The following is a 13,590-nucleotide window of genomic DNA, read 5'->3' as shown; positions in this document are numbered from 1 at the left end:
GTTTATAAAATTGTATTGCATAAACTTTAATAAAGTACTTTAAAAACGAAAGGAAAAATAAAGACGGGTGTTTAAAGTTAGGGTTCAGGAGGCAGGGCAGGAGTGGAATATGATGGGGATACTGGGATCAGAAGGAGAGGGTGAGGAGATAAGAATCACCAGGAAGGCACTAATTCAATTTTTAAAAGACAGGATTGAATAGAATTTAAGATAATTGTAAAATGACATGATGTTACACTGCTGTACAGTAGGTGGCGGTTCTCTTAATACATCCATGGTGCCTCCCAATATTAACTACCACATCATCTGTCATGGTCTGACTATAAATCCAACATGCACCATATACAGTCTACGATAGACACATATGCGCACCACTGTACATCCAGTCCATCTGTTTGCACTATTTCTATTTGTATAGTTTTACACTTACAGAACACTTGACTTCTACATAGACAATTTATTTATTCGTTTTTTATTGTTGGCCATTGGTGCTTTTTATATACATTTATATAATATTTGGACTGAACGCTCCCTGCGAGACAGCACCCAGGGAACAAAAGCCCTAAATTCGACCCCGTGCCCCGGAAACGATTTAGTCGCAAATGAGCGACAGGTTTTCATTCATACGAGAAAGACGTGTTTGCTAGTTTATCAAAATAAGACAATTAATTGAGTAGGAATTGAACATTACAGCAAAAATGTTTTACCATGTAAGTATCTGCAATACCCTCCGTGTATGAGCCGGCTAATAGCAGTGTTTGCGTGTTTTGTTTGTCAATGTGTGCCTAGCTTAAGCTGTTAGCATAACGTTAGCTAACGTAGCTGAACAAAACTTAAAATCCTCGCTGCATTGATTAGCGTTGTTGTTTTATAGTAATGCAGAAATAATATATACAGTTTTAGTCTTGATTAACTATCACATTTATAATAACTTAAAAAAAGTAAAATATCTAACATTATGCGACCCACACTACTAATAGAAGCGTTGTCTTGTAATGCACGTATATTTGTTGTGTTCTCAGATTTCTTTGGAGCATGAAATTTTACTACACCCAAGGTATTTTGGCCCTAACCTCCTAAACACCGTGAAGCAGAAGCTTTTCACAGAAGTGGAAGGTACCTGCACTGGCAAGTGAGTGGCTGCAAGACCCAATTATGTGCAGTTACATACAAATTACTTGTGTTTGTTCTGAGCAGAACTCATTAGTTAAATGGTACAGAGGAGAGTTGTCTTTTCAGTGAAATGTTAGACCTTTTAGATTGAAACAGATGTTACTAAAGTGCAGTGAACTTTAACCCAATGCAGAGATGCGTGTACACACTTTGAGGGATATAGGCAGAAATAAACAAATCGGCATTTCCGTCTCCTTTTATAGGGGATAGACCATAGAATAATAATAGAAATTCTGGTAGGACTTACTTAGGCATTGTGCTATTTGACAACTTGTGTATACTATGTGTATAGTAATGATTTTTATACTTTAGTTTAACTTTAGTCGTCTTGATTTATGATCTGTGGAAGAGAGTTTTGACTTGGCAATTTAAAACAAATCACACAAGCAAAGGCAACGTATCAAATCTGATATTTGTTATGCCCTTTAAGTCATCATGACATTATCAACAATGCATAACAAAGTTTGTATTTGTTTGTTTGTTTGTAACTTTGTATTCATAATACAGCATGCACATATACATTGATTAATGTCTCTCCTTCAGGTATGGCTTCGTCATCGCAGTCACCACTATTGACAACATCGGGGCGGGTGTAATCCAGCCGGGGAGAGGGTTTGTCCTCTACCCAGTCAAGTACAAGGCCATTGTGTTCCGCCCATTTAAAGGGGAGGTGGTTGACGCTGTGGTTACTCAGGTTAACAAGGTGAGGGACAAAACAGTGCAGGTTTCCGGACTCTATGCAGATTGCTAAACTGAAACATTATTCTTATATGATGACACGTGAAATCTGACATTAATTCTGACATATAATTGATACTGTAATAAATCATTCTGACACGCTTGCTAACATTTTCTGATGTCCAAAACATGTACAGTTACTTCTGAAAGATCTGCACAGTATTATAACGGCCTGGTTATGTTTACATACGTTTTCCAACTTATTATGTTGTTAAAAAAGTAGAACGACGAGCTGTTTTGTGATATACAGTACCGTTCAAAAGTTTGGGGTCACTTAGAAATTTCCATTCCGCTCCATTATAGACAGAATACCAGCTGAGATCAGTTCCATTGTTCTTTTAATCAGGGCAGCAGTTTTCAGATTACATTATGTGCTTACATAAATAAAAAAGGTGTCTGCCCACTATCAGCAACCATTCATCCAATGTTCCAAAGGCACATTCTGTTTACTTATCTGATATAATTTTAAAAGGCTAACTGAGAAAACATTGGAGAACCCTTTTGCAATTATGTAAGCACATAATGTAATCTGAAAACTGCTGCCCTGGTTGAAAAAACAATGCAACTGATCTCAGCTGGTATTCTGTCTATAATGGAGTGGAATGGAAATTTCTAAGTGACCCCAAACTTTTGACCGGTAGTGTAAATCATATTAATTATAAGTTAATTGTATTTGATATTGGCTAATGCAATTCTCTACTGTTAATAGAGCACATATTTTAACTTTATCACAGTCAATGTGCTTTCAGTAAAGAGTTTATTCTTCTGAAGTGGTTGATGTGTTGAATATAAAGAAATGTTAAATGATAATAGACATTTTTCTTGTCTTATCTAAATTATATTTTTCTCTATTTTCTCGCAGGTTGGATTGTTCACAGAAATTGGTCCCATGTCTTGCTTCATCTCTCGCCATGTGAGTCATCTTAATTTAACAACTTAATCTATAGTTATTGACCGACTCGGTTGGCTTCAATGCCCTTTCGATTTATATTATCTTTATCTCACAAGAAACTTTTTTTTTGCAGTCCATCCCCTCAGAAATGGAGTTTGACCCCAACTCCAATCCTCCTTGTTATAAGACAGTTGATGAGGTAAGAATATTCATTATTTCTCATTACACGATGGAGATAAAAAATAAAAAAAGCTCACAATATTACACAAAAGTTTTTAATCAAATAAATGTTCACCAAATATTTTCATTGCTTTGCCTCTGACATCTTTTAACATTAAATGAGCTTGGAAAAATCCAGGTACTTATTAGTAACACTGGTGTTAAGAAGGTTTTTTTCAGGGGCAAGAATGGAACAAAAAGTATAATGTCATAAATTCTGTAGGCAAAGTAGTTGCAGTGCTGCTTGTTGTTCTGCTCCTGTCATTTGACTGTTGCCGAGTCTTGCATTTAAGGATGTTTTCTTCTCTTCCTTTTAAGGACATTGTAATCCAGCAAGATGATGAGATCCGGCTAAAGATTGTGGGAACAAGAGTGGACAAGAATGACATTGTAAGTGTTTCTCCTGGCCATAGCCAAAGACATTAAAAAAGGTTGTGTCACTATATCTCAGATGTTACACAGTAGTTTATTAAATGGATGTATGTTGATTTATAATAAAGCGTTTCCCTTTCTTCAGTTTGCTATTGGATCTCTCATGGATGATTATCTGGGTGAGTATTACACATAACATTGTCATACAGGTGGTAGATCTGCTCGTTGGATGTATTGTATATATTTTAAATGATTTGTTCTTATATTCTATCCTATTATTATTTCATGTATATTGTATCCTATTACATGCATGTATATTCTGTATGTGTGCTGTGTCTGATATTTTGCTGCTGCAACACTGGAATTTCCCAATTTTTTTTTTGATCAATAAAAATCTATATCTAATTGATAATGCCTTACATAGATTTATTTCATGTCAAATTATTCTGCACAATATGGAAAATGTGATTCATAATTTGACAAAAACAGGTTTTTATTGCTCTAATTGTGTTACTCTGGTTGCAATGGAACAATTTTGGCTGTGTTTTTATTTTCTGTTTTATGGTTGATCGTTGAACTTGCCTTCTGTACTTTTATTTCCAGGTCTTGTGAGCTGATTGACCCCAGAGGAAGCACATTTCACATTGGACATTTTATGTAGTAGCCTAGTCATTTCTTTGTTAAAATGAATATTTTTCTACACTGATTGATAAGGTATTACAGGTAGAGAAGAATCATAGTGACACCATTGTATTATTATGCACAACCTACATTTGCTTTTATTTGAACTGGTGTAAGATTCAAAGAAAACCCAGAGACTGCTTGCTAAATGTATAGCAAGATGGCACACAATGCAGCACATTATTCATTTGTTGTTTCTTACATGTAGAATTCAAAATGTCTATCTCAACTACATGTTTTTTTTTGGGTTTTTTTTGTACTGGAATAAAGTATTTTATGTTATATCTTTGTATGCTGTTTCATGTTTTAAATTGAATATCTTGTCAGAGCATTGATCTTTCTTTTTGTGCAAAGAGACTTGATGCGCAGCTGCAACTGTGTGAAATGCATCGCTCTGTGGCCGTACATAACCTGAGCCGAAACGTGAACGCGGAAATTGCAACGGCGCGCACGGCTTTGGGCCGTAAATACGTCAGTTGGACGCTCGTTCTTTCTTTCTCTCGTCCTGAAGATGGCGGCAGGGGTGAGTAAGATGGACAGATAGCTAGGTTTTGGGTTTTCTTTCAACTTTCCTGGGGCAATCCGCCGAAAATCTTGCCCATCTGCACTTTCACTGAGCACCTTTACACGTTAACAGTGTCCTCTGTCTGTTAGGTAGCTGTTATTGGGGGTATTTATGAAGAATTTCATTCAGTGTTCATACAAACTATGGTTAGCTTTTGCTATCCTGACGTTGCATTCACTGTAAAAGACGCCCCTCTCCCGGCCCAGGCTTTTGCCACGTTAACGTGGCTATTTTCTAGCCGTGAAAACTTAGTGTCGCATTTATAGGTGTTTTCGCCAGACGTTGGTGCTTCTGTCCTTTGTTGTAGTGCAAAGGCTAAGCTGTATTTTATTTTGTTTAAAGCTTACGTTATACGAACGAAGACTGGTCGAGTTATATTACCGGTAACGATAGCTAGCATAAGTTAGCATTTAAAGCAAGCTAAAAGCCACGTGAATATAGCTCTTTTTTTTTTTTTTTCTCCTAGTAGTTAGTCAACAGCCATGTGAATATAGTGTGTATATATATTTTTTTTCCCTTGTTGGTCCATAAAGTACTTTGGCAGTCGGTAGTTTTATCTAACTAACGTTATGACCTAGCATCACCCTGCTCCCAGTCCATTTTAAACAGATCGAGCTTATAGATTTGGATAGCATCATTCATTTTGAACATTTGTATCAAGAACACTACCAGACCAATATATTTCTCTACTGGATGTGTGGCTTTATTTACCATACTTTTCTTTCGCCCTAGTGTAATTTAAATTAACCGAATTTGCATTACAGAGCGAGATTTTTCATTTCTTGTTCTTGTTACGTGATATTGCCATGAGAACGTCCTTTAGGTTTGCTCAATGTCTTGCTAACCTGGCAGCAAAAATGTAATTATTGTATGTTCAAATTAGATTTATGTGTTTGATTAATGTAGGGTTGTCTCCCCTGTTTCCAGACTTTGTACACGTACCCAGAGAACTGGCGGGCCTTCAAGGCCCAGATTGCAGCCCAGTACAGTGGGGCTCGCCTCAAAGTCGCCAGCAGCTCCCCTGCCTTCACCTTCGGGCAGACGAACCGTACTCCTGCCTTCCTCAACAACTTCCCTCTGGGCAAGGTTAGTGTAGTAGTGCTTGGCTTGTACAACAAGCAACAATGAATGTGGTGAATCAGTTACTGCCTTCAAGTCCAGTAACCAATAATGAAATATATAATAAACTATAAGGGCTTTAACTATTTTGATTATGACACTGTTGTGTAACTAAAATGTTTCCACTTGACTGCATGATGCTCTACATATGAAAAAAACAAAAAAAAAACATGCTACATGTGTTAAATCACTATTGATTTGTGTCCTTGTAGGTACCCGCCTACCAGGGAGATGACGGTTTTTGTCTGTTTGAGAGTAATGCCATTGCTCACTACTGTAAGTCACATTTCTTAATATGGTTAACTTAAGTGTCTTATGCAGAATTTGTTTTTCCAAAAGGTCCCTATTTATTGTGCCCCTACGTTTTTAAAGAAGTAGAGTAAATACTGCTTGGTGTAATGGACAGTTTCTCCATGAACACTTGGTGTTTCCCACAGGTCTAGAATTTGTGGTGGAATTTGTCACTTGAATCTGCAAACCATTAGTAAATTCATAAATTAACAGGTCACTGTGCTGTAGCACGTACATTACATGGATGCCTGCACACCTTAATGAATTGCACCATCATAGTTACACCTGATGGACGGGTTTGAAATGTCTGCACTGTATGTGGCATTCTGTCAGAATTTGTAACTAGTCTGCACTTAACGCAACAGCTTTTCCATGCATTTAAAGGGACTACATCGGTGAAATAGAGTTAAATCCATAAAAAAAAAAACTTATGCACCCTGTGTACAAAATTTAGAATGATTATGATTCTACGGTTTTTGTTATTGCTTTCCTAAACGCTCTCCACCCTTTCAACCACAGTGAGCAATGATGCCCTGCGTGGTGCCACTCCCCAGGCCGCAGCCCAAGTGCTGCAGTGGGTGAGCTTCGCTGACTCAGAGATCATCCCTCCAGCCAGCGCATGGGTCTTCCCAACTCTGGGAATCATGCAGTTCAACAAGCAGGTGTGCAGCTCAGCATTTTCTGGTCAAGCCTAAGACTTAAATTATTATTTGATAGCTGTGGTGGAAGTTGGGTGCCAGTTTCAGTTTGTCAGAGTGTGACACCCTGTAGTTGAGACTTGGCACGTATGTTGTGTAGTCATGCATGGTCATTCTTCTGTCTGGGCTGTCCAGGCCACAGAGCAGGCCAAGGAGGATGTGAAGAGGGTCCTTGCAGTGCTGAACCAACACCTGAACACCCGTACCTTCCTTGTGGGAGAGAGGGTCAGTCTTGCTGACATCACTGTGGTCTGCTCCATGCTCTGGCTCTACAAACAGGTTTGACATGCACACAGCAGATAACAGTAACACAAAGCATCTGAAACACCATTTCCTTTGATAGTGACATTTCTTCGATCGATATTTGTCCCCTGTAGGTCCTTGAGCCTTCTTTCCGTCAGTCTTACCCCAACGCAACTCGCTGGTTCACCACCTGTGTCAACCAGCCCCAGTTCAAGGCTGTCCTTGGCGAGGTCAAGCTGTGTGAAAAGATGGCCCAGTTTGATGGTGAGTAACCATAAGCAATTAGATACAAAGGCATACATATTGAGCATGAGTCTGGCTTCTGGAGCATGTCATTTTTAAAGAATGTAATTAGACATGCACTTGCATTGTGTCGCATTCATTTTTTTTTTTTGAACTGAATAAAAAGATGTAAGAAAATAACTGCAACTTAACTAACTTATTTTACATTATTCCGGTCTTTTGCATTCCCTAAATCGTTTACGGTAGCCTATGCTGTCATTTTCACTCACTTTTTGAAAGGCTATTATGTTTGAATGCCATCTAATAATGTTGATTTTTAACTGTTGTATTCTTAAATCTAAGGTAGATAAATGTTTGTGGCTAAAGGCTGACACTAAAAGAACTAGATACCATTTAACACTGGGTTTACAGAGCTAGTGTAAATGAAATACTGAATTACTTATCAAGGGTGCTGCTAATTCCCTTAAACATCAAATTTCTTCTTGCAATATTTTAAAATTCATCTCCAAAGACCTAGCCAGAAGGATGCTCCCCTGTCATTGGGCAAGGCAGTGTCCAATCATGGCACCAAGTCTTAATCTGACAGGGGAAGAGAAACTTAAGACCATGTTCATCCCAGTCATCTCTGTTTCAGTGAGTAATAGGCTGGTTCATGCTATGGGCACAGTGTAAAAAAAAGAAGTCTATTCTAAGGGTGCTGAAATATAGACAGAACTACCCTACAGGTGTTTTGGCCTTATCTGAAAAGGTGGGCATGGAAGTTGATGTGGATCATCCAGATAAGCTTCTAGTGTTCAATTAAGTCATTTAAAATGCATCATAACAGCATTGGTTAATGTTTGAAGTACAATTTATATTCCATTGTGTCATGTGTGTGTTTCAGTGAGTAATAGGCCAGTTGGTGCTATGGGCACAGTAAGGAGTCTGACCTTAGGGTATTGAAATGTTACTCTATAAGACAGAACTACTTTATGGATTGTTTTAGTTTTGAGTGCAAAACCAAAGCCAGATAATTGGAACATTTAACAGATAACATGTTTGATGTTTTTCTTCTATTTCTCCAGCCAAGAAGTTTGCTGATATGCAGCCCAAAAAAGAGACTCCTCCTAAGAAAGAGAAGGGTGGAAAAGAGGCAGCCAAGCCCCAGGAGAAGAAGGAAAAGAAAAAAGAAGAGAAGAAGCCTGCCCCAGAAGAGGAGATGGATGACTGTGATGCTGCTTTGGCCTCTGAGCCCAAAGCCAAGGACCCCTTTGCACACCTGCCGAAGAGGTAGAACGATCTTAATGCTTGTCTAAAGTTGTTGTGTTTTTTTTTTTTTTTTGGGTCAGCATTTTAGCTAACATTTTTTTTTAGATGGCAGTGACCAACAACAATTAATGTTTACAGTGCAGTACACCAATTGGGAAACTCTGACAGGTGGTCCCCTGTCATTGGGCAAGGCAGTGTCCAGTATGGCACCAAGTCTTAATCTGACGGGGGAAGAGAAACTTAAGACCATATATTCATCCCAGCCATCTCTGGTTCAGTGAGTAAAAGGCTGGTTCATAATATGGCCACAAATTAAGAGAGGTTGGATTGTGTAAGTAGTTCGTAGTGCTTCAGTTTGATTTCCCACCTCGTAACATACAGTAGAGGTGGGGAAAAAATTGATTCACATGTATAGCAATTTTTTTGTTTTTGCTATTTTTAAAATTGGTTCTTTTCCTTTTAGAATCAATTTTTGTTTTACCAATGATTCACCAAAAAAAAAAGTCGATAGCAGAAAGTACATTGGGTATTTTATAAATGAAATGTCAGACTGATGTGATGTACAATCTTTTTAGAAAACAATTGGTCTTTAGAAATGTCTCATGATAGTGTATTATTCAACCTTTTTATTTTTAAAGAAAATCACAATACTATTGAATCACAATACAAATCCAATCGGCACCCATATATATCGTGAAAGAATTGAATCGGGACAAAAGCATATCATCCCAGCCCTAATGTACACTCCGTTTTTTGAGTTTAAAAACCCAATTTTTATGTTCAGTTTAAGGCAATACCCCGGTTTCTCAAAAGGCAAGTAAACACCTTATCCCTTTCTCATACCCCGGTTAACAGACCTAGGTCCTCCTTTAGTAACCGGGTTATTTGTGCATTTATACACCTTAACCGGGGTAAACTCAAGTTAGGAGCCTGCGAATGCTCTGTAGGTTATAACTGCCCCACTGTGTGTGTGTGTTTTTAACCCCGCGCTTTCCAAGATGTGATCTTGACGAAGGTCAACTGGAAGAGAGCCTTATTCTGACCAGTTGTACGTTGCCGAGCCCCACCTAATGTACCGGATATAGTTACTCCCGTCATTCTTCCCCGCTTATGTGTATGGGGAGAACTGGCATAACCATACACCGTAAGACCATACCCCAGTTACTGCTGTGCTGCATTTTCATTTCAACATGTGTGAAGTTGGTGTGCTGGGGTAATAAAGAAACTAGAGTTAAAACATAACCTGTCTAATCAGATCCTTGACACTTTGCCTAATTTCCACACCTTGTCTTTATCTCCCTCTACCCCACATGTACAGACAACAGATCTATATATGACCTGACCTTTTCCCTTTTTTTTTCCTTTTTTTTTTTAGCTCATTTGTCATGGACGAGTTCAAGAGAAAGTATTCTAATGAGGACACCATGACCGTAGCCATTCCCCACTTTTGGGAGCACTTTGACCATGAGGGGTACTCTATCTGGTACGGCCAGTACAAATTCCCAGAGGAGCTTACACTTACCTTCAAGAGCTGCAACCTTATCACAGGTGAGACTCAGCAGCTGCCACTTCTCCAACATCTTGGATATAAAGTGAATGCACATTTATTGTATGTCAGTCCAACTTATGTTATCTGGAGCAATAGGGTGCCTCAGTGGTAGGAAAGAAACTTTTTAAATGTGGTCATGTATTGGGGGGGGGGGTTGCTGGTTCATGTGTTGTGAGTTTCCTCCATCAGTTCCGGTTGGCTCCCTTGGTCCAAAGATAAGCAAGTCTGTTTTATGATAGTGGTGTAAATGTTTGTTTTGTTAGCCAAATTGGTATGGATCATTACTTAAATGTTTTGTAAATGATTTCTTTTAATAATGGATTGCAAGTAAGGCTTGTAGAATTAAAATCACCTGGAGGCCTAGTTCTTAGATTCTTTAGTGACATGAACATGTTTCCTGAGTGGTTTGGTTCATATTTCAAAGTAGCACAGCTTTTCTGTGAAGTTGATAAAAGATCATGCTCAGAATACATAACTAAGGATAAGTTTAAGCAGGTTTGGTTGCCGCTCAAGCCACTGCTTGTCTTTGGAATAATTACATTTTAAAACCTTAGCAGCTGCTTCTCAAAAGTTTTTGTGCAGAAACAGGCCTGTACACCAACCAGGAAACTCCCCTCTTTAGGGGGAAAACAGATGCTCCCCTGTCATTGGGCAAGGCAGTGTCCAATCATGGCACCAAGTCTTAATCTGACAGGGGAAGAGAAACTTGAGACCATGTTCATCCCAGTCATCTCTGTTTCAGTGAGTAATAGGCTGGTTCATGCTATGGGCACAGTAAAAAAAAAAAAAAAGAAAAAAAAAAGTCTGATCTAAGGGTGCTGAAATATAGTTAGAACTACCCTACAGGTGTTTTGGTCTCTGTTTGGCCATATTTGAAAAGGTGGGCATGGAAGTTGATCATCCAGATAAACTTCTAGTGTTCATTAGGCCATTTAAAAAAAAAAAAAAAAATTGGTTAATGTTTGAAGCAGAATTGATATTACATTGTATGTTATGACTTTGTTTCTATTGATAAAATGTCTCAAACCCTTCACAGGTATGTTCCAGCGCCTGGACAAACTCAGAAAGAACGCCTTCGCCAGTGTCATCTTGTTTGGCACCAACAATGACAGCAGCATCTCTGGCATCTGGATCTTCAGAGGCCAGGACCTGGCCTTCACTGTAAGTATTGAAAAGGGTAAACACACCCTTTCCAAAATGTCCTGTCCTGATGTTCCAACCATCAAGCATTTAGTACTTGATTTGGGCATTCATGTGTGTAGTCACTATGAAATACTTGACTACAGCTCAAATTAAATGCATGTTTCCTAAGTGACAAAATGTTCGCTTGGATGAGACTCAGAGTTAGTGGACAGTCCCCTGTCATGGGCAAGGCGGTGGCTAATCATGGCACAAAGTCTTAATCTGATGGGGGAAGAGAAACTTGAGACCATATTCATCCCAGTCATCTCTGTTTCAGTGAGCAATAGGCTGGTTCATGCTATGGGCACAAATGATATCCAAGTTGAAGTTAAAATTTACTTTAAATATTAGATGTTGTAAATTGTTAGATGTCTGCACTGCTGTCTGGGATTTTGTCATTTGTTGTATTCAGTCAAGTGACTGCAGCTCAGAATTAAAACAGTGAGACAATGTTCAAGTAAATGAGTCTTAACAAAGCATATTTTTTGAAATTCCCATCCTAGCTGTCTCAAGACTGGCAGATTGACTACGAATCATACGACTGGCGCAAGCTTGATTCAAAAAGTGAGGAGTGCAAGACCATGGTAAAGGAGTACTTTGCCTGGGAGGGAGACTTCAAGCACGTGGGCAAAGCCTTCAACCAGGGCAAGATCTTCAAGTGAGAGGACACTGGGACAGCCTGAACAAAAGCATTATGCGCTTCTGATTTCCAGCACTTGAAACCAATGGACTTTCAGCCACCACGTGCTTACTTTACTGCAAGAATGACTTGGAATGACAGCGTTTTGAAGACAAGTGAATTGTCTCAGTGGCCCCAAACTGGTTTTTTGTTGTTTGACCTGCGAAATAAAGCATTTTCCACAATGCCATCTATGGGATTTAATGTCTGACTTCAGTCTGTGTTCAAAGTTTTGTTTTGTGTGGAAACTCATCTATAAATTTAATTTCCTACATCCCTCTCAAGAGTGCTACTCAGAAAAGGGACCACGTAAATGTTAATGGTGGAACATTTAATATGGTTCAGGCTACTATATCAATAAAAAGACGAGTAATGTAGCAGCTGCTAAAAATCTTGCTGTAGAAGTAAACGTTATGTAGAAGTTAAACACTTGACATCAGTGTTGTGTGATACGAACACACTTGACCACACCCAATGGCAATGCCGGGTGTGGTCGGAAATCGGTCTGTTATTTTCCACCAGAAGAGGTCAGTGAAACCAAGCTTTTCAGCTTGGTGTCAAGTAACTTAACATTTGCGACTCATAGAAACTGTGTTCTACTGTTGATGTTGTGAATACATTTGGCATCCTAACTGGGAAATATTTTCTTTAGGAACATTTTAATTTGTTCTTAAAAGAGCTGCTGTTTTATCAGTTCCTTCAACACTAGGCTAAAGGTTCAGCTGATGCTGCAGTGTTCTCTTATTCCTGCAGGGGGCAAGCAAAGACTTGTCATTAGTAAGCTGTTGAATGGGAAACATCCGCAGAGAAAATTACTGGGTTGAGCTCTGCGGTTTGCTCTGGCTAAGACAAGAATGTAGTCTGCTTTAAACAGTTCTTGTTTTGATGTTTCTGGTGCTTCCCCAAGGAGAGGAAGCCTGAAACGTATTTACAAAGACATCCACTCGGGCGCTTTTTGTCTACAAGGCCATGGGTTATTAACATACATAATTCTTACACTGAGTGAGAAAGTGCTATGCCAGTAACTTTTATGTATTTTACTAAAAACCTTATGTTAAATCAACTTACAGGTTAATTTTATGAATACCTGAAAATTGGAAATCAGCATTGAAAAATGAGAAAAGCCAGCACACTTTGAAATAATTCAAATAGACAACTGTAAATGCATCATACTTGAGCATGACTTCATAGGCCAATATAAGAATCTGTTGACCACACCCTACTAAAATGCAGAAATATCACATTTCGCTGCCTACTTCCGCAAGTTGGTATTAAAGGAAAGCTTTTCATGAAGAGGAATAGACCATGTTTATAGTCTGCCATTTTCTGTGCATAGCCTTCATATCTTAAGACATTTGTTTCACATCAGACTGAATGCCTAAATTGAACTGCGAACTTTATTTCCTAAAAATTAAGGTAAATGTTTCAGAAGCTTCATATGACTTGTTTCTGACTGGTGGAGTTAGTATTGGACTGTAAAGATGAATCATTTGTTTTTAAGAGACACACCCAACCATATTGAAGTTAATATCGCTCTATTCATCATTTGCTGTTGACTGTTCCCACACCTGCAGTGTGGCTAATCCTTTCCCTTCTGCTATAACTGATTTCTTTGTTCAGTGCTTCATTGTGTGTTGTCTATAACTGCAGGTAAAATAGGACACCTGGACCAGCCCATATAGGATTGTTATATATGAA

At 38.7% G+C, this 13,590-nt stretch overlaps 2 protein-coding genes across 2 annotated transcripts; both read left to right on the top strand.

The window, feature by feature from the left end:
* Window positions 1-572: 572 nt before the first annotated feature.
* polr2g (RNA polymerase II subunit G) lies at window positions 573-4,357 on the top strand. The gene is made up of 8 exons (XM_078260531.1): window positions 573-710; window positions 1,023-1,132; window positions 1,717-1,876; window positions 2,774-2,824; window positions 2,937-3,002; window positions 3,341-3,412; window positions 3,540-3,573; window positions 3,998-4,357. Exons 1-8 carry the CDS (start codon window positions 699-701, stop codon window positions 4,009-4,011), a joined length of 519 nt encoding a protein of 172 aa, XP_078116657.1. The 5' UTR covers window positions 573-698; the 3' UTR covers window positions 4,012-4,357.
* Window positions 4,358-4,493: 136 nt separating this feature from the next.
* eef1g (eukaryotic translation elongation factor 1 gamma) lies at window positions 4,494-12,082 on the top strand. Its single transcript, XM_078260529.1, has 10 exons — window positions 4,494-4,598; window positions 5,568-5,726; window positions 5,972-6,035; window positions 6,570-6,712; window positions 6,884-7,027; window positions 7,126-7,255; window positions 8,299-8,503; window positions 9,858-10,030; window positions 11,068-11,192; window positions 11,717-12,082. Exons 1-10 carry the CDS (start codon window positions 4,587-4,589, stop codon window positions 11,873-11,875), a joined length of 1,314 nt encoding a protein of 437 aa, XP_078116655.1. The 5' UTR covers window positions 4,494-4,586; the 3' UTR covers window positions 11,876-12,082.
* The last annotated feature ends 1,508 nt before the right edge of the window (window positions 12,083-13,590 follow it).

This window comes from Sander vitreus, chromosome 10, assembly GCF_031162955.1.
Source record: "Sander vitreus isolate 19-12246 chromosome 10, sanVit1, whole genome shotgun sequence".
In the NCBI taxonomy this organism is placed as follows: Eukaryota; Metazoa; Chordata; class Actinopteri; order Perciformes; family Percidae; genus Sander; species Sander vitreus.
This window is presented reverse-complemented; position numbering and strand designations above follow the sequence as displayed.